This window comes from Erpetoichthys calabaricus, chromosome 1 (assembly GCF_900747795.2).
Source record: "Erpetoichthys calabaricus chromosome 1, fErpCal1.3, whole genome shotgun sequence".
NCBI lineage: Eukaryota > Metazoa > Chordata > Cladistia > Polypteriformes > Polypteridae > Erpetoichthys > Erpetoichthys calabaricus.
The window spans coordinates 144,794,126-144,820,845 of record NC_041394.2 but is presented as its reverse complement, the minus strand read 5'-3'; the positions used below and the strand labels follow the sequence as shown (position 1 = coordinate 144,820,845).

Here is a 26,720-nt window from a genome sequence, read left to right as displayed (position 1 = left end):
AAAAAGAATACAAAAGACCTCTATTTTTCTCTCTATAAATATATATAAATCTCTCTATTATAAAAAAAAAAAAAATCCGGGAGAGAAACAGTATGGCGTTGAGACGTGATCTTCACATTAAGATCACAGAAGACAGTTAAAAGACCCGCGAGGACCTTAAACATGAGACATTGTGCCAAGACATTGACCCAGGACCGTCTCGAGATGACGTAGAACATGAGATTCTTGCAAGACACGCCCTACTTACAGTCAATATCAAATAAGACAGTGGGGCAGCAACACATTCAGTCTTGTGAAGGATTTGAGCACACACTGAGATCCAGGGTCTCAGGGCATATAAAGCGTATAAGGACAATACGTTATAAATAAAACATTGATGACTAAGCAAAGAAGAAAGCAGTGTGGAGAAAAGAGACTCAAAAGCGTTGGAGAGAAAAAAGAGCAAAAAAGAAAAAATAATCTAGGTGCAAATTCAGAAAATAAGGAAAGTAATTATCAGCCCGTAACAAGTGGAATTGAAACAAAGCACGTCCAGTCGGGCTCAGAATTAAAAGAAAGAGTAGAAGACAAAGTAGAACTTCATAAACACGTTCACAAACGTTGGCGCTATACACATGCAGAGCAGATTATAAAAGCAGTGGAATTTGAAAGGCTCAAAAAAAAAAAAACGTTTGCACGATACAAATGTGGAGAAAGTTAAAGAATATGAAAGTAGGAAAATTAGAAAGTATATAAAAAAAAAAGAAAGTAAAGATCGCAGTTGCGCAAACAAATGGAAATTATTACTCAAAAAAGGGAAAATAATCACCACAGACCAGGTGTCTTTGGAAAAAAAAGCAGGACAAAGCGAGGTCAGAAATAAAAGACAGGGTAGAAAACAAAGTAAAACATCATAAAGAGGTTACAAAACAAAGGGGCCAAACATGCAGAGCAGGTTAGAGATAATGAAAAATGGAATTCAAAAGACTCAAAAAAAAAAAAAAAAACGTAGGCACGAAACACATGCAGAGCAAGATACGGAATATGAAAGCAGAAAAAAACGACAGTGTCATTTGCATTAGCGCAAAAAAGAGAAATTATTACTCGGAGAAATAACGAAAAGGCGAATAGAGATCAAATATATGGACACAGGTGATATGTCAGAAGTATGTAAATATTGTAAGGCTTTGAAGTTTAAGTCAGAGAATTTCAAAAATGTGTTTTACCTGACATGCAATTATTGGTTACTTTGCAAAAAAATTATTAACTGCTGATGATGTAGATCGCTTTGTCTGTGCTGAAATTCCAAACAGAGAAACCTATCCTGAATTATGGTACAAAGTCACTGAACACATGTTTCACTGACCTCATTTAAAAGATTCAGCATATTGGGACTCGAAAGATTACAAATATTGTTTTTACAGAAGTTCTGAAATAAAAGTGAAACTAATGAAATAGCAACAATTCAAAGAAAAAAAAATCTTAAAAGTGTGTATCCGGAAAACCAAACACGGGGGTTGGCAAGCAAAGCGAGCAGAGGGCGAAGCTCCCTAGTAATTATATATATATATATACACACACACACACACACATCTGGAGTGATGTGTGCAGTCCTGGTCACCACACTACAAAAAAGTGTGAACGATGAAGTTGAGAACAACGGGATACAAAAACACCAATTTAAAATAAAAAGCAATTTCTTTATTCTTGGTGAGTTAAAGAGACTGCAGGCCCCAATACCCCCCCACCCCCACCCCACCCCAGCTCAGTGCCACTGACTGGTCAGAACAGACAGACTCTCTAAAAGAAAAAAAATCCTCTCTTATATTACCTAGCTTATTCATTAACCAAAGAGAGAAAAACATGGCAGTTCATTTTGAGGTCATACATAGATTGCTGTAAGTTACGGTTACATCCTGATTTATTACATGCAGGAGTGCACAGTTTCTTACGAAAATAAAGAGTTATCAGGGCACTCACATTCCTAAAGATATGCCCTTATCAGCACACAGGCACAAGACCAGTTTAAAGCAGTTTCTTATAGTTCCGTACATTTAGTTATAAAGAAATTACATTCTTATAGCATTAATATCTTCATTAGATTTTGTCTGGTTAGATTAATAAATCCTTTTTTATTAATGCATAAGGGACATGTTTCTTACAGTTTTAAGCAAGAATTCAGAAAATGATCACATTGATTTATAATATCACAGGGTGTTCCGTTAGTATCAAGAGATCAGCATTTTCTCATAAAAGAATGCATATTAGTCCCTTAAACTGTGCACAAGATTAATTCTTTTTCTACATATATGAAAAGCAAATCATATAGAGAAGGGCAGTCAAGTGCATCCCAGGACTTAAGGCCATGTCCTACTCTGACAGACTCAGAAAATTAAACCTGTTTAGTCTCAAGCAGAGGGGACTGCAGGGGGACCTAATACAGGTCTTTGAAATTCTCAAAACCCATCCATAAAGCAGATCCAGCAGAATTCTTTCAACTAATGGTGAATCACATACTTGATGACATCAGTGGAAATTAAGTGGAAGGACATTTAAGACAGAAGCCAGCAAGTTCCTCTTTATGTAAAGAGTTGTTGGAATCTGGAACAAACTTCCAAACCATGCGTTTGAAGCAGAAACCTTAACAAGCTTTAAGAATTATCTGGATGAGAGATTGGGACAGCTTAGCTATTAGCTAAACAAGCAAGCTTGATGGACTGCATTGGTCTCTTTCCGTTTGTCACATTTCTTATGTATATGCCAATGCTTGTTCAGTCTCTTTCACAGTTCAGGCCAGGTTTTGAATGGGAATGGCTGATCTTATGAGCAGCAAAGAAACAAAGAAAATGGGAGGGAAAAACAGAATCAATCACCAAAATAAACAAGGAAAGCAGCAAAAATATATAAAAATTGGAAAGAATACAAATGAAAAACCCAGATGTTAATACCCATTCAGACTATTAAGTTCCCAGATGCTGGATGCTGTCCAGACTGATGGTAATATATGATGCAATGCACACTGTATCAGTTGTACTTTGATTGTGGGGCCATGTGCTTTTGCTAGAAGTCACTTGGACACTTATTAAAAGTATGATTAAATCTAACATATGAAAACTATAGCAAAAAGCTGGATATAGAGAAATCAAACAAAAAAAAAAACTATAGTGTGGCATCATGCCAGCAGCTGTAGCGGACTACTTTCAACTGCTAAGACCAACAGAGTATACTTCTCACTTTCAGGTAAATATTTTAAAGTGTAGAGCCATGTTAACTAACGTTAGCACCTTCATTAATTCACTTTTTTCTTGGCTTATAAGATATAGCCTGTACCTTGAGCTGATATATAAGCGTCATGTTTTCAAATCACAGGATTTCCCAAGCACAGGTAAGGAAGTCTAGAAAAGTAACCATCTGATAAGCAGAGAGACGGGACATTCCTCTAGATTTCAATAGCAGATCCATACTTGGATGGATCTTCCTAAAGAATCTTTGACAGAAATATAAAACACATTTTATGAAGAGAAACTTTTTTTTCTTATTTCTACTGCATCTGTTCCTTTTCTGTTTTGCAGATGAACAGGAGAGCTCAGGGGCAATCATCTACACGGTTGAATTAAAGCGTTATGGAGGTCCACTGGGTATTACAATCTCGGGAACAGAAGAACCATTTGACCCTATCATCATCTCCAGCTTGACGAAGGGAGGCTTGGCAGAAAGGTCATTTGTTTGCATTTGTGCCCACTGTTTTCCGTTTGTCATCCTTCTGCTTCTGCCTTTTTACAATTCAAGTTCTGCATGCAGTCACTTTGGTAATCACCATGGTTTCAGTTTATCAGTTGGTATTACCAACTGGTTAGAGAGTCTCCAGTTAAAATGCTCAGTGTGGCAACTTTACAAACAAGTACATTCTTCATCGTGTTTGCCTTAAGATAAATTTCCAGTCTTTAAAAGTCAGTTACGTAGGTACTTACTCAGACACACCAGGATGGAGCGAAGATGGAAGAAAATCTGAAAGGTACTGGGTTTAAAAGTAGTTAGATATTAAATATAAAGGATGCAGTCAATTCTGGATGTCCTGCCACTCCTAAATTAAATTACCTGCAGTGACTGCTAAATCTGCCAAATGCCCCTATGATTACTGAAAAATGCAAATGTGAAAATCTGATGGCCACTCCAAACTCACAAACTACTGCTGTTTGAGTGGCAGTGATCAGTGCTAAAAGGTGAGACATGCAGAGAGGAATAAAAACATTTGGTATAAACAGCTAATATTTCAAATTTAATTTAAATAATTCATGTAATAATATTTGATGTTTACTAACATTTCAATGATGATAAAAAAGCTCAATGAAATGTAATCATATTTACTAAACTTTGCTTCTCCACCAGTGTATTAAAAAATTACCCAAATTGAAAATGAAACATAAATTAGTTAATGAAATATATTAAAAAGTCCTAATATTACAACTTACACACACAAGAAAATGTAATTTGGATCTATTTGTTATTCAGTAAGTATTTTATATATAGCTTCATGAAGGATGTGTCCTCACAAGAGCAAACAAGTGTACTGTGCAGTATGAGACTTTACAATAGAAATAAACAAATGGCGCACAGATAAATCCCAGGAGGAGGTAAGATGTACGCAGCTCGGTCAAATTATAAGAGTGAGGACCAACCAAACAGCTCTACCAATCCAATATGTAGTAGTTAGACTCTAAAGATGCAATGAAGTGTACACAGCCAAACTGAACTCACACTACACTACAGAATAAACTAATTTGGACCATTGCAGGCCCTACTGACATGAAGCTAATGTGGAATCAGCAATGTAAATAAGAGTAACTGATATAAAATATAGTTTCAACTGTATAGTTCAGTCTTAACAGCCATTTCTCCATTGTTTATATGAATTAAAATGTACAGTTGTAAATGTGTCAAAAACGGTGAAGATTAATTTTGACTTTACATGCTATGTTACTCATTAACATGTCTTAGTTGATTTGTGTTTTCACAAAGCCATTGCAGACCAGGAGCAGTGTAATAATTTGCTGCTGCAATATAAAACTGAAGCCTGCAGTAGAATGCTTGTATACTAAATATTTCTTATGTTCAGTAATGCAGTTTTATGAAAGTTGTATTAATATTTGACATACTTTAACAAAAAATGCAAAAGGAAGAATTCAAGAAATTATTATGACATAGTGCCATTCAGTATTGAATACAAATTGCTCTTTTTAAGTTTTAATTTTTTAAATTTTACATAAATATGAAAATACTAGAAACATACTCCTTGTTCTATATGAATTATGTAATGTATATATATTTAATGCTGTTTGTGTTTGTGCTCCCTGAGGCCGTGTACACAGTTCGTACTGGCCCTAGGATTGCTGTCTGCTGGTGGACAGGCCTTGCTCTTGTCTGCACTTGTTAAATCCAAGTGATTGCCAGTCATCTTTTAAGTATTTGCTTTGTGCTGCCTCACTTATGGAGGTGTCATTCTTTCATGAACTCTATTCCAGGACGGGTGCAATCCATATTGGTGACAGAATTCTGGCAATAAACAGTAACAGCCTGAAGGGTAAACCCTTGAGCGAAGCTATTCATCTGTTGCAGATGGCTGGAGAATCGGTCACACTGAAAATCAAGAAACAAGGAGATGGTAAGTGTCATCCACTGAGAGTAAAGACCTTCATAAATTGTTCTGTGGGTACGGTTACATTTCCAGTACATTAAGGAGCTTTCTGATTCTTTTAAAGGAAAAGATTGCAGCACCCACTTGGACCATGTTTGTGTTTTAAACAGACATATTCTGGGAGGTGGCAGTACAGTGCACCATTAAACTGTCCAGACTGTTGATAACAGAATGGGAGTTTGACTAAACAGATTGTTACCAACATTTGTTCATAAAACTGTTAGAATTCTATTGCTGTCTCATTCCTAAAGTTGTGAGAGAGACTCTTTAAATAAACACTGACACATCAAAGGATCGCTTCTCCCTAACGGACAGTTTCCTTCTGTCAAAGAGTTCCAACTTCTAAACCCAAAGGATTTTTTTTACTGGATAAGCAGGTTGCTTCTAGCAGAATGCTTTTCCAAACTTTGGTTGTACATCAAAGAGTTAAACAGAGAAGTTGGGGTGTGAAGAATAAATAGCAAAAAAAAAAACTGATGGTAGACATTAATACTGCTATTGTCCCTTCATGGTGTATATGGTACTGCTGGGGTTGATGGTCAGTTTTTTTTTAACTGTTTAAATCCTTTATATTTTAAAAGTAATTTTTTAAAATATAAAGAAGTAGTGCAATTTTTTGTTTAAATGATACAGATCACTACCAAAAGTAGCCCATAGGACATGCAGAAGCATTATTTATTTAGACAAACTATTCATATTTATATTTAAACAAATTCTAAACAAATTAAACAAAAACATATTTGTAATGAAAAATGTTCTGGTGAATTTCACCAATCAGCACTATTGGTGATGCTCTTTTTTCTGTTTTATAAAGTTCCACTGGGGATGCTGTGGACACGGGTTTTTAATCTCCCAAAGTTTTGATGGCACCATCAGTTTCAGATAATGTTAAGGCCTGACATCTGGTCTGCTTATTACGTATTATATGTGCATTCTGCTAAGTATAATGTTGCAAAAATGATTTGCTTAATTCATTTTGTGTAATACTTTTAAACAATCAGCTATGTTTATTTGGTTCAGTATGTTTGTAGCCTCTTCATTTCTTATTAGCAGTGCTAAAATTTACTAATGTCATATTCCTAATACAGGTGACGTGGTTTAAGTTCTGTTTGTAAAGGTTTAGATGTAAGTATTTCTGTGTGTTTTTCATCGGCCTTTGAGGTGAGGTCTATTGATTCTGGCCTTCTCAATGTGTGCTACTCACTTTGAATTAATTTCCTACAGTGCCAAGCCCTAAAAAATCTTCAGTTTCTGGGCGCCTCAGCGAGCTCAGTGATGCGGAGGATGAGATGTTATCTGCACAGAAGGCAGGGAAGCTCTCCGACATCTACTCAACCACAATTCCCAGTGTAGACAGTGCAGTGGAGTCCTGGGATGGCTCGGCGATTGACACAGGCTATGGGAGTCAAGGTAAAATCTTGTTTTCTGTATCATTGTAGGTTAAGAATGTGGTAGCAACAGTTGTTTTTATTTAAATATAAAGAAGCAACTTTTATAAAGTTTTTGACTTTACACTGCAGGATTAAGCACCAGGCATTTGAAGTTCTTAGTTAAAAAACGAATAATCAACTCAGTACACATAGGAAGTTAATCCAAGTTTTAGAATGAGGAGTACTGAGCCCTTTGTTTTTCTTTTTTATTGATACATGAAATGTAACACACATTAGCAGACGTCTCTGCCCTATTTGACCTTACTATATGTATTTAACTCCTTGTGTGTCACCTGCAAATTACCCCCACTCTTCTTCTAGCTCTTCAACTACTTCTTATTCCTCTCTTGGTTGCTCCCGTTAGTGGTTGCCACAGCGGATCATCTTCTTCCATATCTTTCTATCCTCTGCATCTTGTTCTGTTACACCCATCACCTGCATGTCCTCTCTCACCACATCCATAAACCTTCTCTTAGGCCTTCCTCTTTTTATCTTCCCTGGCAGCTCTATCCTTAGCATCCTTCTCCCAACATACTCAGCATCTCTCCTCTGCACATGTCCAAACCAACGCAATCTCACCTCTTTGACTTTGTCTCCAAACCGTCCAACCTGAGCTGACTCTCTAATGTACTCATTTCTAATCCTATCCATCCTCGTCACACCCAGTGAAAATCTTAGCATCTTTAACTCTGCTACCTCCAGCTCTGTCTCCTGCTTTCTGGTCAGTGCCACCGTCTCCAACCCATATAACATAGCTGGTCTCACTACCGTCCTGTAGACCTTCCCTTTCACTCTTGCTGATACCCGTCTGTCACAAATTACTCCTGACACTCTTCTCCACCCATTCCACCCTGCCTGCACTCTCTTTTTCACCTCTCTTCCACAATCCCCATTACTCTGTACTGTTGATCCCAAGTATTTAAACTCATCCACCTTCAACAAGTCTACATCTTGCATCCTCACCATTCCACTGACCTCCCTCTCATTTACACAAATGTATTCTGTCTTGTTCCTACTGACCTTTATTCCTCTCCTCTCTAGAGCATATCTCCACCTCTCCAGGGTCTCCTCAACCTGCTCCCTACTATCACTACAGATCACAATGTCATCAGCAAACATCCTAGTCCACGTGAACTCCTGTCTAATCTTCTCTGTCAACATATCCTTCACCATTGCAAATAAGGTGCAAATCCACCTCAACCTTAAAAACTTCTGCCATTCCTATCGTAGATCTCACCACTGTCACACTTCCCTCGTACATATCCTGTACAACTCTTACGTACTTCTCTGCCACTCCCGACTTCCTCATCCAATACCATAGCTCCTCTCAAGGCACCCTGTCATAAGGCATAATGGAATTCCTCCTGGCCCTCTCTACACTTTTCCACCTTCAGAGTAACCATGTTCAACTCGCATGCAAATTTTGCTATCCCAAATTCTCCATCCCCTTATAGTGAACCAGATACTTACTCTTAAAAAGGACTGATACAGTGACCACTAGGGCTTTGTGCACCATTTGGAAGGCTCATTTATCAGGTCAAATTGGAATAAATGAGACCTGTGCCAGGAGTTCCACTAAAAGTTCCTGAGGTTGGCCATGCTAGAAATGTCATACAGACTGCCCAGTTAAAACACAAATGTTTGTCGAATCTGTTGAGGTGCCTTCCCAACTATAAAATCACAAAGAACTCCATAAGTCTTCCATTGGTTTATTCATTGTGATCAGTGGGAGATGCATGATAACCTTCTGATGGGTTCCAGCATCCTCCAACACATACTTCTCTGTGTAGGTATCCCCATGAGGGATGTTAACATTTTGGCCACTACAGTAGCTAACAGGAAAACTCTTGTTAGCGGTATGTATGGAATGGTCCATCCAGTACATCCATGTCAATTTCACTTTAGTGATACTGCAGGAAATCACTCAATGGGAGATTTTACAATGAAATACAAGCAATTGTACTGTACAATAACATAGAGTCCAGAACATTCACTTATACAATAATTATGTATAATGAATGTACAGTACAGTGAACAGGAAATTGAAGTTTATTTAAGTGAACAACTTAATGTCAGTCAGTCAGTCATTATCCAACCTGCTATATCCTAACACAGAGTGACGGGGGTCTGCTGGAGCCAATCTCAGCCGACACAGGGTGCAAGACAGGAACAAATCCCGGGCAGGGTGCCAGCCCACCGCAGGGCACACACACACAACAAGCACACACTAGGGACAATTTAGAATTGCTAATGCAATGCGTACCCAGGTCCCCTTACTGTGAGGCCACCGTGCTACCTACAACTTAATGTATATATTTTAAATAAATGATGTAGCTCAAAAACTACCTGTGCAAAAAAAAAACTTGCAAAACAGCTGCCCAGCATGCTCCTGTTATTAAAGAGTGCAAATATCCTTGTTAAAGTAAACAATTTCTACAGCATTTCTCCTTGGACTTACTGAAGTTCAACTTTTTGAAGGATATGGGGATAAGTACTGGACCAAAGACAAGAGGCCGTGACAAGGCGGACACAATCCCACTTGTTTGAAGGAGAGGTGTCCATATTTTGTAATTTGGTTTCCAGACGCAGATACAGACACCCTGCTAAAATCAACTTGGCTTGATGTTTTGAACTTCATAGAATCAGAAGCTGTACCTAAATTGATAGCAAATTTTTGACCTGAAAATTATTTATTTTTACCTGAAAGTAAAAAATAAATACTAATAATTGATTTTCTAGGCTTTATCCTGTTAAGGATTGCCTAATATTAAAGCATTTTGTAGTTATTAGATTGCTGCATTCCTAGAACTACATCCACAGTCTGGGTGTAATGGCAGACACTTTTCCAATTCCACATTGTTCTCATTATGGTAACTAGTAGGGGGGACGAGCGTTTTGAATCATTTGTAGTTAGTGTTTCACCTTCCCACTTCAGCCAGCAGACTCCTAAACAGGCGCTGCTTTGACTAATCAGATTCTATTTTTACTCGAATTCTGATTTTTCGAGTGGGTGTTCAAATACTCTGCTGATTGTGCCCATCTTTACTGCAGTAAATAGGTCATGATGTTGTGCTCACATGATTCTGTATGCAATTAGAAAGGCCTGCTCAGTCCTGTCACCACAGTCACTTTCCTAAAACGGGCTCTGGGCGTTGAACTCTTTAATAAATGACTCATTAAGGCCTTACCAGGCTCATTTTCAGGACATTATACATCATTCCTCAGTCTTTTGTCCTTTTAAAACTTTATAAAGTTTTATAGCAGGGTGGCAGACAATGGACCTTCAGGTGAGGAGTGAATGTTTTGTCACATATTCCTGCCCTTCAGTTGGTCAATGCCATTCTTCTTGGCTACAGCAGATGTAAGCGTCTTGATGTTTTTCAGCCACTCTGTCTCTTTGCCTATGTTTCAGTTTAAAGTTTATTCCCCTTTTTTGCCAGTCATGTGAGTCAGCTACAGCAAAATGATTTATTTTTTTTATTTCAGTTTAGTTAAGTTCATTTCTCAAACAAATCACTCCATGAATAGTCACTCTTCTTTTTGTATTATCCTGAGAATGTTAAGCATGGCCTAGGTACAGACAGAATATTTAGACTTGTATAAGTTGTGTTGCTTTCAGTGGAATCTGAGAAAAGAGTTTAATGCTGACTGCTATGCAGAGGAAATAAAGAGAGCTTTAACTAGAGCTCAGCAATCAATAATGCACAAGTAGTATGTGTTTTTATTTGGATCACTGAGATTAATGAAAACATTTCTTGCTTTTGTTACGTCTGGTTGTGCAGGCCCAGGATACCAAGCCACTGGATACAGCTTTCACAACCATGAGTGGAGAAATGGCAAGCGCCAGGATAGCCTGTCTCCTGCCAGTCGGCAAAAAAACAACAACATCTTTCAGGATTTGGGGCTGAGTGACGAGGAGTGGGACAGACCCACCACCAGCAGGTAAGGCCAGAAAGAACCTTACGTACCTTCATAAGTATTCAAATCCTGGTTTTATTAAGTAATCACTTGCAGAAATTCATACACATCTTAACAAAAACAAACATACATGTGCTTCTAGTGCCAGGAAGCTCTTGCACAGAAAAAAAGAAAACTGCAAAGAAGAAAAATAAACCTTCCTTTTTGTAAAACACTGAATGAAAGAAGTTGTATTAACTACTGGCTGTCTGTGTCAGGTTCACCATAGGCAACGACGGCACAGAACCAGATCAAGAAGAAAATTTCTGGTCCCAGGCCCTTGAAGATTTAGAGACATGTGGCCAGTCTGGTATTCTGCGGGAACTTGAGGTGAGTAGAAACCCCAGGAAGACTGTCGTGGAACTGGAAACCCACACTGACATGACTGCTTCCATGTTGCACTCTGGTTTCTGTCCGTGTTTAATCGATGCCTTTTTTTCCAGGAAAACCCTGACAGGCTTTTGAATATGAGAAACCTGGCCACCTTGGTACCCTGCCCTTACATGCTTTCTTTTTGTCTGTTTTTCCTTCCTTCCTTCCTATAAGCTTGCAGTGCTCGCATTGTGTTCTTTATTTGCTATCAAAGCTCTCTATTCACAAGCTGTCAGGTGGCCTAAGGATGGATTAAAAGCTGTCATTTCTGGACCAAATTTGATTTGTGTGTGTATCAGTTTTTAATCAGACATAATAAAGGAAAATAAATCCCATTCCTGCCCTTTTTTACTTAATTATTTGATAGTATGGTTTCACTCGAATTTTGCAGTAAGCATATGTTGTTCTGGATGCACATTGCTGTCATGTTTGAGTAGGCCACCAGGCTTCACTTTCACAGGACAGCCAGTGCAGATGAACAGAGAGCCTAGCCCGGTGTGCCTGGTTTGGTTTTGGAGCAGTGACAGCAGAATGTGAGCAAATGTGCAATGGCAACTATCAGGTCGGGCAGGAGGGATGGAGCTCGGTAGTTCAGGCCAAGCATGTTTGTAATTGGCGAGGGTACAAGTGGAGAGCCATCAGCATTGTGAGAAGGGTGTCAACCTAAGAGAGGGGCTATGAGTCTGGCATGGATTGCAGCATCCTCCAAGTGTCCTCCCGACTGTTACAAGGCGGACATTTGTGCCTTGCAGGCTGTGTTCTTTTTCCAACAGTTATTATGAACTTCACCGAAACCAAGAGTGCACTGACACAGAGGTTGTAGGCTGTTGCCTGTTTTACTCGTCTCTCCATGTGAATGCTGGGAGAGTGGCACTAGACATAACTGGGTAGCAACATTTGCCCAGAAGTACAATAATGCAATAGCTTCACTTTCACCAGAAGGCTGTCTGGTTTTAGATGTGAGCCATGTGTACGTTTAGCAACAGGCAGACACTGTGATGGTGCTCCACACTCGATTCCGCATCACACCAATACTGCAGTTTACAGCACCAAAGTGACTGCGTTGTAAGTCTACACCACTCCCCAGCATATTACCCCAAACTGAAAAGAATCCTCATTTTCAAGAACTCTATCAACTTCCAAGAAAGCAGCTCATTTTTATATAAGGCTCTTGACAGTGGGCCGACCCAGAGCACAGCGCAGATATCACATGCTCGACTTTGGTTTCTGCAGCGTGTGTTTGTTGAATCTGACGTTCACTATGTGGGTACATCCGGAAGCAGTTAACAGACGCTATGCAGAAAAACCTGAATCCTCTGTACCAAAGAAGTTCATAATATTCTGAGTTCTGTGTGTCCACGCAGCAGGAGCATGTTGGGTTTGAACTGAACAGCATGCTGGGGCCTTTTTCTGTTGCATTTGATTGTTCGGCTGAGTGCGCCAGTTAAGTCCTTGGAGTGTACAACACACTTCCTAAATGTATCTATTGTTGTGTGATCACAGGCTACCATCATGTCGGGCAGCACACTGAGCTTGAATCACGACCCACCCCAGATGCGCAGCCACCTGGGCAGACAAGCCAGCTTCCAGGAGAGGAGCTCCACTGCACCCCACTACACCCAGGCCAATCGCAGCAACACGCTGCCCAGTGACATCAGTAGGAAATCAGTGGCCATGCGGAGAATCAAGCAGGAGATGAAGGAAATCCTCTCGCCAACGCCTGTCGAATTGCACAAGGTAACTTCACACTTGCTGCAGGTTTGTGCCTTTTCTTAAATCACTGTGGCTGGCAAGAGGCTCTGCCTGTGGCTACATTTACTTATGTGGCTGGCACCTTTATCCACGTCAACTTACAACATTTGAGCTACAACTGGTTACATTTTGTTTTTCTAGTTGGAGAGGCGCAGGTGAAGTGACAGGCTCGGGGTCATACAGTGTCAATAGCAGGATCTGAACCCACAGCCGCAGGGTTTAAAGTCCAAAGCTTTAACCACTACACCACACTGCTGACCAGACGCCCCCTACCCCTGGCAAAGGCTCATATAGCAATGGAAAAAATATTCCTAGAAAAAATGTTTAATTTTTCCATATTTTTGTTTTAACATGAAAATTATGGGTGTGCATTCTAACACTGATATTAAAAACAAGACAAGTGGATTCAAATGCTCTGTGTGCCCCCTCTGATCTAAATCTTGAAAGATCTTAGTCTTAGTTTGATGGGCCTAGGGGACTCTGGATTCAAGTTTGAAAAAAAAAAAACATATCAATTCAGTGATTTGTGTTTTTTAAAATATATTATTCTTTGATGTAGTTTCCATTTAAATTCCTTTGACACGGTTCTCTGTATAACATTTTTTAAAATCCTTTAATTGCCTTGGGGTCTTTTTTTAAGAGCCCTCTTCTCTGCACTGATCGTTTTCAGCATCTGCCCCAACAATCACATCTGTTTAATCAACGCCATTCTTGCTGCATATTGTAATCTGACAGTAAATAAATAATCTGTGTTGGATCCACAATTTCATTCTAAACAAAGCCTTCTCAACATGATAACAGGCAACATGAGCAAAACAAAAATGAAAGCCAAGACAATGGGATGGAAAACACTGAAGAAACACGAGTTAGAGCTCTGAGCAATGGCCTGGTAGCCCATCATCTGCTCAGCTCTACTCCAAGCTACTGAACGTCCATTGAAGATGCCCCGGTACTCAAAGGCTTGTCAAGATCAGTCTTTCCTCTGTCAAAGTCGTCTTTGTCTATGTGCCTACTTTTTCAGAACACAGTTTTCCAGACGACCCCCACTCTCCTCAGTGATGTTTCATAAGCTCAGTGTTGCCTCTTCAGATTTTCCTGGTTTGCAGTGACCCAGATGATTCTTGCTCGTTTGTTTTGCTCTTTTAATTAGCTTTCTATGCCATGCTAAGATGGCGACAGCATCACCATAATAATAATAATAATTCATTACATTTATATAGCGCTTTTCTCAGTACTTAAAGCGCTATCCACACAGGGAGGACACGGTCACCGGTTTTAGAGGCCTTCTCAAGTGCATAGCAGCCTGTCAGCTCAGACTGCTTTCTCTAGTTCACTCTGCGTGCCTCCCTGTGCTTCTCCTCGCTGCTGCTGGAATTAACGCCATTACAATATTATTAACGCTTCCGGCCAACCGGAGCACATCAGCAGTGCTTTTTCCTGGAATTGCTTTACAAGGAATTCATGTCTTGTGAGGGAGCTTAAAGGAATACTCCACCCCAATTTTTTATTTGTTATTTACCCCATATAATTTGTAGTTATAGCAAAAAACAAAAACAAACAATCTCATGTTTTTGTGTAGAAGTGAGAGAAAAAAAGTGATATACTGCAAGCCAATGGTGACCAACACTGCCCACACATTTATTGTGCTGCTGCTTCTCATTCATTGGTTAAGAGTCCAGCAGGTAAGAGACAGATCTACATTTGAAACGCGTAGGATTATGGGACTGTGTTTCCTGTTTAAGGTATGCACTGTGCATATTTAACATTATTTTACTAAAAAAACTGATATAGATTGTGACACGAGTAACGTGAGGTTTATTGTTTGCTGTTGAACAGCACTGGTCACCATTTGGGATTTTTTCTCTCCTTTCTGCATGAAAACATGAGATTTTTTTTTCTTGGCCACCACTACACACTACATGGGTATCATAAAAAATAATTTCTGAATGGAGCATTCCTTTAAACTGGCATGATGGAATCAACTAGGATGCTGAGCTTGGCACGCATTTTAATAACCACACTGTGGCATCTGAAACTGTCACCACAGCACCACACTCTGTGACCAGCTTCGTTTTCTTTGAATGTTTGAATCCAGAAATGCATCTTTAAAGCCACTGACCATTCTACAGCTGTGCTGGCCCTGACTGACCCGTCTTTATTCTTGATGTTCAGGTCACTCTCTACAAGGATTTGGACGCAGAAGACTTTGGCTTTAGTGTTTCAGACGGCTTGCTAGAGAAAGGGGTGTACGTGAACAACATCCGTCCTGGCGGCTCCGCAGAACTTGGAGGCCTTAAACCATATGACAGGCTGTTACAGGTAATAAAAAGGGTTACAGTTAAGCTTAGATAAATAACTGAGGACGCTCCGATCCTGTTTGCTGCTGCTTTTATAATAATAATAATTCATTATTACTTGGGATCAGTTCTGTTCAGGTATGTCTGACTCCAAAAATCAAAGAAGTGTCTCCAAGTGGATCAACTCCTTTTGATTTCAGTAAGGAGCAGACTTGTGGAAGAAGATAAGTGGATGGGAAAGCAGCAGCAGCAGACCCCCTTAGAAATGCCAATTTTCTTATGTGTGGCATGGCCTGCCTGCCTGCCTTCCAACCAATCCAGTGGTAGACTAGCATTAGTGGCTCATTTTGTGCATTACACACTCTGACATTCAGGTGTAGCTGAGCGTTGTAAGATGAAACTGCCCAGTGGGCTTTGGGGGATTTGAACACAAAGGTGTACAAGTTAAATGGCCAATCACAACATTTGGCTTTTCAGTGCAAAGGCCCTTTGGTTCAGCTTTCGCTAAACTGCATCACTGAACCAGTCATGTTTGATCCTGTGATGTGCAGTAGTTGACCTTCATAACAAAACAAGATACCCCAACTCAAATGAGCAACAGCATTGTGTATTTCCACTCTGTGTATACCTCTGGTAAATTGGCCCTGCACTTAAGAGTTTAGAATCCAATATTGACGAGAACTATTAAGACACATTAAGACTTTCTCATACATCAAGGACCAGCAGTGCTGGCTGCAGTTTATTCACATTTCCTCTTTGTTCCCACTTCAGATAAACCACGTCCGCACCAGGGATTTTGACTGTTGTCTGGTAGTGCCTCTTATTGCCGAATCTGGAAATAAACTTGACTTGGTCATCAGCAGGAACCCTTTGGCTTCTCAGCAAGCAGGAGGAGCAGAAACAAAGGCTTCAGCCACCTTAGGGGAGTGGACTGACAAGAGTGACCCCGCGCAGCCACCCGTCCAGACTGGCCGAACAGCAAGTTTAGACAGGAGGGATCCCACCAAAACACTCTAACACAAGAAGCACTGAGCTGCTTAGCATTTCACAAGCGTTCCCATGGTGCTAATTGAGATGTTCCTCTGTGGCAAAGAGGAGAGAAGTCGCTCTGTGTGAAGGATCTGGAAGCACACTAAATCTCATCAGTTACCAGAGCATGAACCACACTTAGTACTCCAACATGTTTACCCATGACCTGCCTCTGATGGGTGTCTGTGCAAACCTTTGTGATGATGACAACAAATGACGAAGATGATGACAAATGACTTCTTGGTATGGGAAAATAAAAGTGCCATCCTTCATGTGAATCCTAGGACATTTGCTTGCTAATAACTAACAGGAATAGGAAAGAGTGGAAGCCATGCCCACCTTGTATACACAGCTGACCAAATGTCCTGTGCTCAGGGACTGCAATGCCCTGATAAAACGCCATAACAGAAAGATAGTCTGGACAGCATGGGCCTCACTTCAGGAAGGCTGGATGTACCCCGTGTGAATCTGTGCCTCCTTGGTGCGCCTCTAGCCTACAGCGACAGGTACCTGCACCCCTTCTCAGTTGGACAGTGTACCTGGCGGGTCGCACTGGGCTGGCACTGACACACAGTGCTCGGTGATATTATTTATCATTGCTCTGTGGTTTCGTTTTCCGTCTTTGTTGTGTTTCTTACCCAATGGCAGGAAGTGAGACAAAAGACTAAAGCTGCAGTTTTAAATCTACAGGCCTTTGTAACAAAAGCTTACCTTGACCACACTCCGAGGTCCAGCCATCTCTGATTAGCTCGGTTTTCATTTTTTATAATGTATGTAAACCCTTAAGAGAATTTGTTTTCATGTCTTCCTGCTTTCCTAGAGGGGTCCAGTCTAACCAGCACGGTGGCTGCACATGCTCAATGCAGACAATCGGCCTCTTCCCCCTGTAACTGTCAAGGGCCCCTTTGTTGAATACCAGTTCTTCATTTTAAAGACTCTAGGGGTCTGTTTTGAGTGTCTTAGTAGTGAAAGTGTGTGCTGTTGGTCGTAGTGTCTGCAATTCATCAATGACTGAGTTTTAGGATCAAAGTGGTATGTCTGACATGAACGAGGTGAAAATGCACCCAGAATTGTATAAACTGTGCAAATCTGCACTAGAAATATTTTAAAGAAAAAAAAAAATATATATATATATATGACTTTGAGTTTGTTTTTAAGTAAAAGAAGACTTAATAAGAGAACAGCATTAAGCAAGGTGGCCCCAGGCTTAGTCCGGACATCTGCAGATGTGGTTATCCTGGCTCCGCCCCCAACACCTCCCATTGGCTGTTATTCTTTCACCGGCATGCGTGTCTCCATTTCTCACTTAGTTTAGCATTGGCAATAGAGCCGTAAACTTCATATGCAAGCCAGTCGAGCGTCTACTGTACTGTGACTGTAGCTGGTCTTTGTTCCATAAACCACTACTGCCTTATTTAAAAGAAAATTCCATGAAGTGGAGGGCTCACACCAACTACACTTTGGGTGAAAACCAAGACTTGCTCCTATGCTGCTGGCCTCCACGGGGAAGTGTTCATCTTTTGTTTGGCACCAAGTCCTTTACATTGTGCAGTTACTATATAACAAGCGATGTTTCCTCGGTTTCAGTGTGGCCCAAGTCAATGTTGATTTGTTTGTGACACCTAAGATGAGATCTGTATGAAATTGGTGTGTGTGTGTGTGTGTCAGTGATTTCTTTAACTGGTGTTCCCCGGTAGTGGACAGTGATCACCAAACTCCTACTGCATCCATCTCACCACAACACTCGCTGCATTTCTCTTCTCTGGGATTCGGCACAGAAGTGCAAAGACGCTCGGCTCCAACCCCGTCTCTACCAACGAGCAGCTTGGGCTTTAGGACGGGGACAAGAAAACCCTGCACTTGCACTCCACCACTCAGACTGTGCTCGCCTTTTGACAGATTTTCCTAATGAAAACATCTTTTAGAGGAGCAATAAAATAGAAGAAGAAGAAAAAAAAGGTCCTGGTAGTTTTCTTTTTCAGCCTCATTTGTTACCCTATTTTTTTAATCATGTAATCAATTTTTGTACTCCTGCATTTGAGAGACTCGACACTGCTAACATGCTCTTTGCACCTTAATTTTTATTTTCTTTCTATTTTTAAAAATCATGCATATGATGACAAAGCTGATGTGCAAGGATGACATGTCCCAAGAGCTTCTCCTGACGTATGCATGGGTTTTCTTTTTCACACCTACTGTATGATCTGCTGGAGTTTAGCACTGCCAATGACATGATTACGTACCACTCATTAACTCGGACGTGTTTGAAACAATTTCACAATGAATCCCCTTGGATATTGTATTTTTTATTTTTAATGATGCAGGTATTATAAACTGTAAAGTATTTTTGTACAAATTTAATACTTTGGTAGCATGATATTTATCATTTGTCTGTGTATAACTCTGAATTCCTACAACTGTAAACCTTTGTATGGGGAATACAAAAAATAAAATATACACACAATGGTATAAAGATTTAAAATGGACCTTACTGCATGTGCAACTGCCTCAAGTGTGCTTGTACTTGTTAACTGGAAGGAAGGCTTTTAGTGCAAACATAAAACGGGCACTGACCGGGGGTCCCGCAGGGGGCTACAGTCCAGAGTCCTGCTCTTCACTCGCTGATTCAAACAGTTGCCTGGCCCTTCCCTTCACTGCTGGGCTTTGCAAGGACAGGCTTTGGAGACTGCCGCACGGCACTGGGGATTCCACCTCCATGACCTGGAAAAACAGTGGATGAAAATGACAGTTAAGATGGGAGCGGATCCAACAGAAGACATCACGGCCATCTGCACTCACGCCGCCATTACAAGGCGAGGTTGTTGGCATGCACTGCCAAAACTAACCAAGAATCTCCATTAGCCTTAACTTCAAACTGGGTACAGATACAGTGAGTACGACCGCATTAAACATGCCAACCGCATTGCCCTTACCCGGGGTTGCTTTGTGGGTGTCTCACAAGAATCCCACCAGTCACTGCTTCTTTTGATGCTGGGAGAGCTGCCTTTGGTGGCTGTCGGCCTTTGCTGGTGACTGGCTTCAGGATCGACTGTGTAGCTGCTGGAGTTCATTTCATTTTCATCTGTTCTGGTCGACTCCATTGGGGACCAGGAGTATGTGTGCAGAAATGACATGTCATCCAAAAGCCACATTTTCTCTGCATCCTGCCCTTGCACTGGTGAGCTGGTAGCATCGGCATGTTCAGCTGCTAGATCAGGAGGAGGTTGCTGGGAAACAGTCCCAGTTTTCAAAGCGGCACCTTGACTATTTTCTTTATGGTTGGACACTGTCGCCTCATCTGCTGCTGGGGTCCTGTGTCTTATCTTCTCACAAAGAAGCTCCTGCAGGCGGGTCTGCCGCTTTGTGCTTTTCCTCTGGGCTATGGTGATGAGGTCACTTTCTTTAGCCACCACATACACCCGCTTCCTCCCACGTGTAATGGCCGTGTAGAGATGCTGCCAGTTCTGTCTTCCTGAGGGTCCTGTTACGTAGACCACCGTCTCCGCTTCAGAGCCCTAAAAAGCAGTAGAAGAGATCACTGGGCACTGTTACACCACTGGATTTCAAAAGGGATGTTGGGAGGAGGCTTACAAGTATTGTGGGATGGTGTGCTATAGGAGGGGTCTTGCTAGATTTGGCTGAACAATTAAACAAAACTGGTTTAGAAATTCAATTGCAACATTAATATAAAAGGATCAAAACTGACAGGCAAGCACAGATTTTAGTGCTAGTTTTAATTTAGGGTCCAGTCCACAAATACTGTACAGCATACTAGGGCCCGTCTTAATCTACAACTATGTGCACAAAGTCCAGTGTTAAGCTCAAGTCCAGAATGTTTTGCACACATTGATGGCGAGCGTCGATCCTGAAGAAACAAGTGTTTCCTAAGATCACATAAAGGCGCACAATGTAACGTTCGTTGATAAAGGCGAGCAGTTCTGTACATGTAAGTCAAACTGAGCGCCGGGGGAGTGCAGTAAACACAGCGTCAATATTAAAATCTGACACTGCGGACGCACAGCATTGACTAACATATGAAATCATGAAGTAACTTTAATGAGGACAGGACTGTGAAACTAGCCTGTAATGGCCTTCTATAGTGTGAAAAAAAGTGATGCTAGTAAGTGAAGGTCAATTAGTGAAGATTCCAGCATGAAGCATGGCATACAAGAAGAATTCAAGCAAAAAAGTGTGAGCAGGAGATAATACAAGAAAATGAAGACCTTCGAAATATCTGGACTCTGTACCTGAAAGGTGTGAATAGTTCTGGCCCAAGCGTGCATCAGCCTGCACTCCTTCTGGAGTTCCTTGTAGCCGACACAAATCTGATGGTCATCTTTGTCATCCAAGGTTAGGTAGCGTGTTCGGTCTTTCTCTTCATCCTGGCAATAAACAAAGGTAAGGCATAAATGGCATTTCCTGGCCTTGTATCAAGTGTGAGCATGTAAACGGAAAACCAACACACACGACTGGGTGACTTCAGCTCAACAGAACACACGCGGAGCCAAGTGTGATGGGGTCATCAAGTCTAGCAAATGGTCTGCCAAAAATTAAGGTAGTGCTACATCTTTGAAAACAGTGAGACTACATGGAAGAGGAGGAAATAAATAATATTAATCAGTTCTTTTAAAAAATGCTTCAAAATACATTGTTAGTATAATAGGAAACGATGTAGGACTTTTGTAAAGTTGCTTAGTGAAAATGATCAGATTTGAACTTTTAGGGAAAAATATCCAGTGGTAAAGATGAATGTGCTTTATAAGAAAGGTCAAAAAATGCTACCATATAAGCAGGTCATGTTAAAACAAAGGAATGACGAAGCCTTACGTGGGGCACCAACTAAACAGAGCACACGCTCCGAGCATATCTGACTGGCACTATAAATCGGAGGTCTCTCAACATTCAGTATGCCTCAAACCGCACTGCTGCTTTGTAAATATGGTCTCTCTCTTCTTGGTTGTATTATCACATTTTCAGGAATCGATTTGAAACAAAATCAACTGAGAACACAAGATGTCGGTATGGTCCACGTCTTCATCTCCCCCACCATGACAGCTCTCTAAAGCGATTGGCAGTTGTGCCAATTATGAAAGGCACTGCACAACAATGATCACTCATCAATTTTTCACTCCACGTGTATCCTTGAGTGTAATGTCAATATGTGTTAATGCTATTAACTGATCTGTTGCTGCAGAAGATAAAGATCAAGTGAAACCACACAAATATGATAAAGTCGCATCAGAAAGTCTCAGAGGGGCTTCAGGTAAAATGTGACATTCACAACGTCTCCTAAAAATGCCAGTTTGTTCAAAGTACAGACACCGTTAAAAAATGGGATTTTCACCCCATTAAAGGCCATCCCTCCCATCTATTAAACATCTTGTCCAGTCGCATCCCAACACCAAGTGCCAATGTGGCCCCAGGTAGGACCCAAGAGTTTAGAAATCTCATCGTGGACACAGTTCGTGCTTGTAAATTGCCCATAGAAACATGGCCATGAGGATGGTTATTTTTATCTGCCAACTTTATATTAAAATTAAGTACAAACATGCAGAGATGCAAATTACTATCCATCTCCAGTGCCTGACGTGAGAGCAGAACTATGTAATGCACACCCTAAACGATCCTGGTTGAATGATTGGTTGGTTGAATTTTTACATGGCAGAGAGGACAGACTCCTCATTAAGGACCAAATGAGTTTACACGTCGTCATTGTCATTGTGTTAACTGAGGTGGGATGCAGAGATGGTAACAGAGACCTGCAACACCAAAGAGTGGGGAGAACCCACGAGGGTCAACTGGCAGGACAGAATCGCAAGCTAACATTTGACATCTTCATTCTGATTATGTTACTGCATTTGTGAACGCAATCTGCCCCTGGAGTGACGCTCCATTTCTAGTACTGCTTGAGGCAAAACAGGAAAGGATCACATGGATTGTTGGTTAAGACGAGCCTGGGCCGATAGCTTTTCAAAGCCCACGCTGACCAAACCTAACAAACTTGCTAGTGACTATGAAAATAAAATTGCAGGACCCCCAATCCCCCCAATTTCCCTGGGTAGCTATATGGACAGTGCTGCCACCTCCCAAATCAAGTATCCTGGGGTTTGAACTGTGTGCCTTGTCATTGTGCAGGTGGAGTTTGCACAGCCTTTCTCCTCTGAGTACCCAAGTTCCCCCCCACATTCCCAAAGATCTCCTGCTCCCATTAAGTAGCACTTTGAAATGGCCTCTGTGTGGATGTGGAGGAGTGTAGTGGTGGGCCCAGTACTTGATCACAGAGGTCTGGCTGTGTTTGGCTGAATTCAATTATTATTGTTTTTAATGTTGTTCTAAGTACAGAACGGTGGTTTAACCACCAACAAGCGGCACACGTGGATGTGCATGACCACTTGGGTTTTAGTAGAACTTCTCAAGAATGAGCTGTGGTTACCACACTATAAAAAGCAGATGGGTTAGTGGTGGGGGGGGGGGACACAAGAACACATAAGGGCTTCTTAGACAATCCACTTGACGAGCACTCAGGGGGATGAAAGAACAAGACAAACAGCATCAGCTTTGTGAAGGGAGCAGGACCCATGGCTGGGGCTGGAATGAAGGGAGCAGATGTGGATGAGAGATGCCAATTGGCAGATCAGCAGCATGGTGGCATTGGTTTAGATGACAAGGTGCGCTGGGGAACTGCAACGACCAGCAGAGGCAGCACACTCGGACAAAGCAAAGTACAGGAGAATTTGGGGTCACATCCTAATAAGGGAGGAAGGGAGTATCTTGTGAAAGATTGCCTTCATTTTATAAGTATTTTTTTAGGTAGCACTCCCAGGCACTGTTTTAAAGGATTATTCATTGAAGCATTGTAAACACTTTAAATTCTTTGTAGCTTTAAAAAACAAGACTTGCATTTTTGAACTAAGAGTCTTGCCTCTCTCAATGCTCGCCCTGGTCTCTCTCAGCATGTGCCTACTGATGTCCTGATGGAGGGTACGGGCCATCACACTGGTGCCCCATTTAAGACCTTTTCTGGTACTGTACCCCGTGCTGCTCTGTCCCTGTGTGACCCCAGATTGGATTAAGTGGCTGTCAGAATGTTACGTCACTTTTCTCCAGCTAGGTCAATGGCCCCAAGTCTGGCGGTCCTTGGCTTTCAGACTGTCACTTTGTGTTTGTGACACACAACCTTTTCCATTAAACAAGCATGTAGTTGCCTGAAGAGGATCTTGTAACTACAGCCATTAAGTTCGGTATTTATTTGACATGACTGCAATTGCAGTAAACTGTTTTAATGAACGTAATAATACACAAGAGATTATGGCAGTGACGCTCGGTATTGTAGACTAATATTTACAGGTGTACTGCTGGCCGACTGCCATGTCACGCATGTTATTCATTAAGTGGTGTATGGACCTACAGATGTATGGAATTACTTACATTGTAGTCGTATGCATGGAGAAATAGGTTTCCAAAAAATTCATGAATAAGAAATGGCACAATCTACACTGACAGGGTGGGTGTTACTGGGAGTGCCATCTGACCAAGTCGTTTGCTTGGATTCCTAGCCAGGACTTGTAGGAATGACCCCAGCTGGTCAGCCCCACTTTGACCAGCTTAGAGGTTTTCAGGATCCCCACAGCTTTTTGGAAACAGTTAAGGTGACAAGCAGTGGCAAGTCAGGTACGAAGGAATCAGACTAAGAAAACATTTCACATCTGCCAGAGTCCCATCAACTCTTACCTGGATTATGAAGAAGATCTCCCCATTACAAACTCTCACACTCTTGGACGCTGACACACATTTCATCCCCAGGTCTCTCTCCAGTGTGCGCTCCACAACGTAGCCATTCCTAGTGCAGCAGACTTTGTCACCTTTCTGAAACAGCTGCTTATTTTTGTGATTTCTGAGAAGGATGAGAATCATGGAGACATCTTACACAGGACAGCTCAGCTCAGATTTGACCTTAGCCTTATATATGTGTGGTTGTTAAAAGTTTATTTGAAATGCAAGCAAATTTCCATTTCGCAATGCTACAATGAAATAGATCGATTCCTGCACTCCTTTGTTTCCAAAATAGGATCAAGTAAAGATTTTTACCTGGACTAAATGATACTTTCTCTGCACGGTTCTCTCAAACATTTGTGTAAAATTTGCATTTAGCCAGCTCACGTGTCCCCTTACAGCTGACATTCGCCTTGACTTTTCTTTATGAGCCCAGTTGGTTAAGGTGAACTCAACATTTCAACCTGTCCTCACTCCTGAGTGTCCTACAAGCTTTCTAGTCCCAGCTGGTATGTCTCATTTTTTTTTAATATGAAGACCATAACTTTATACAGAGGAGGCCTCACCTGAGCTTTCCACAACTTCAGTGTAAGCAGCCGTGACTTGCTCCAGAGCCCATTATTCCTTTTTAACCTTGTCAGTGCACTAGGCCTCTAAAGGCCTTCATAAGGTGTACTTTCCAACGACAGCCATCATGTACAGTAACTATACTGAACAGTTCTCCTTTCAATACGCAACACTCGAGTTTGCTTGATACTGTTAAACACGGCCTGCCCAAACGCTGTAAGCATCCGCCATATCAGTGTACTTCTGTGTCTTGTGTCTTTATGACCAGAATGGGTTATGTCTGAATCAAACGTGACACCAAGAACCAAAACCTCTGATCTCCATTAACTTATACAGGCATAACTTCCAAAAAGACCATCTATTAATATGTCCCTAAAAATGCCAGCAGCCCACCCCTGAAAACTCCAAATCTTCAATTATGGAATGGTTACCGGATTAGTTAAAGGACAGGCTATGCTGGGCTGTTCTTGCTCAAAGACGTCTGTGTTCCATCTGCACGTCGGTATGTTGTGAGCATTGGCCTAACCAGACCTGCTCGAGCTCTGACCAAGCACTTACACTTATGCACTTGGCCACCAGAAATACACAACAGTTATACACACCGTCCTGTTTAAAGCCTCTTCCTCAACTCACAGTTCTCCTCTTTCTAGAGCTTCCATAACCCACATGTTTAGAGCAGCTCACAGAAGGCTGGTACAGTGCATACAGTATTGCTATGCTCTGGGAATATGGCAGCTTTTGTGCAAGATGATGCACTGTTGGATTGCCAAGCTCAGACTTACAACCACCTATGGCAGTTACCCCAATGCACTTCTGGTTTGTATTTTGAAATGCCATTAGGGCTTGTCAATATGACTACACATTGTGAGCACACCATTGATCAAGGAGTTACAACGATGAGCACAACACTGCAAATGTTGTACAAAGAGCTTCAATATATATGTTATTATGAACCATCCTTGGATATTTAAAATAGAGTCTGTTAAATAAACGGTAGACCTTCTAAAAAAAAAAAAAAATCTGAACAAACCATTCCAGAGTGTGCTACCACAAAGAACAAGCAGCAGATACGCACGGAGGCCACTCTTCACAAACCACTTCAGCTTGTGGGTGCCTCTCTCTAACACTTTATTTAGCACTGTGGACAAGCAAGTGTGGAACCCCCTTTACTTGACGTTTAGCGTCGACTCAGGGCAGTGCATTAGGGGACAGATGATGATGATGATGATGATGTAGTCTGGCAGCTCTCATCTAATATCCATTCACGTTCTACCTGTTGAAAAATTTGCCGAGACCTGACAAATACACTGAGGAATTTCAGTAAATACATAAACTATGTATTCAAAAAAGAGTCCAGTAGGACAGTGGATATAAATAATACATTTTAAATTATATTACCATAAATTTGAAAATGGGCCTTTGTGCATTTTCCTTACTAGGATCTGTCAACTGATCCTAAATCAGGTTCAAAATGTTTACTCTTAATTATTTTTATGATGTCGACTTGTCAGCCTCAAGTCAGCAAGACTTGTTTCTACTGAAGGTCACTTTGATCAATGACTTGATAAAAGAAAAACTAAAAAATGTTAAAATGTATAAAAGAAAATGATGTGCATTGTTCTAAAGTGACAACATCAAAGTGAGTGCATAAGGTGGAGTCATCTTCACCACAGATGATGAGTGTAAAAGCACTCGCATGATCAGCTCGCTAGCATTACCCCGAAATCGAAAAAACATGGAAAGTCAGTACTTACTTAGTTAAGTGACCTGAATAATGCTTGCAACAAAGTTCATTTATTAAAGCACAGTCAATCCTGCAAAAGGAAAAAAAACCTGTATCAGAGGAGCTGTACAGTAATTCAGTGCTGG

General features: G+C 41.1%; 2 protein-coding genes across 8 annotated transcripts in view; one reads left to right on the top strand and one right to left on the bottom strand.

Moving 5' to 3' along the window:
• The window catches only part of grip1 (glutamate receptor interacting protein 1), a 550,412-nt gene extending 531,819 nt beyond the window's left edge, over nucleotides 1-18,593 (top strand). For 5 of the 7 annotated variants that reach the window (XM_051923395.1, XM_051923366.1, XM_051923388.1 and 2 more), the window contains 9 exons: nucleotides 3,552-3,696; nucleotides 5,502-5,641; nucleotides 6,899-7,084; nucleotides 10,887-11,046; nucleotides 11,280-11,391; nucleotides 11,505-11,549; nucleotides 12,937-13,170; nucleotides 15,358-15,504; nucleotides 16,254-18,593. In XM_051923395.1, the coding sequence (XP_051779355.1) occupies nucleotides 3,552-3,696; nucleotides 5,502-5,641; nucleotides 6,899-7,084; nucleotides 10,887-11,046; nucleotides 11,280-11,391; nucleotides 11,505-11,549; nucleotides 12,937-13,170; nucleotides 15,358-15,504; nucleotides 16,254-16,499 (1,415 nt within the window). In that variant the 3' untranslated portion in view covers nucleotides 16,500-18,593. The remainder of the gene's footprint in view (nucleotides 1-3,551; nucleotides 3,697-5,501; nucleotides 5,642-6,898; nucleotides 7,085-10,886; nucleotides 11,047-11,279; nucleotides 11,392-11,504; nucleotides 11,550-12,936; nucleotides 13,171-15,357; nucleotides 15,505-16,253) is intronic. The other 2 variants (XM_028806899.2, XM_028806913.2) reach the window with 1 other exon arrangement.
• A 208-nt stretch (nucleotides 18,594-18,801) lies between these two features.
• Nucleotides 18,802-26,720, bottom strand: part of helb (helicase (DNA) B) — an 82,622-nt gene continuing 74,703 nt past the window's right edge. The window contains exons 9-13 of the mRNA XM_028806935.2: nucleotides 26,606-26,665; nucleotides 24,243-24,405; nucleotides 20,759-20,893; nucleotides 19,445-20,026; nucleotides 18,802-19,232 (exon numbers count right to left, since the gene is read on the bottom strand). Coding sequence (XP_028662768.1) covers nucleotides 19,104-19,232; nucleotides 19,445-20,026; nucleotides 20,759-20,893; nucleotides 24,243-24,405; nucleotides 26,606-26,665 — 1,069 coding nt within the window. The 3' untranslated portion in view covers nucleotides 18,802-19,103. The remainder of the gene's footprint in view (nucleotides 19,233-19,444; nucleotides 20,027-20,758; nucleotides 20,894-24,242; nucleotides 24,406-26,605; nucleotides 26,666-26,720) is intronic.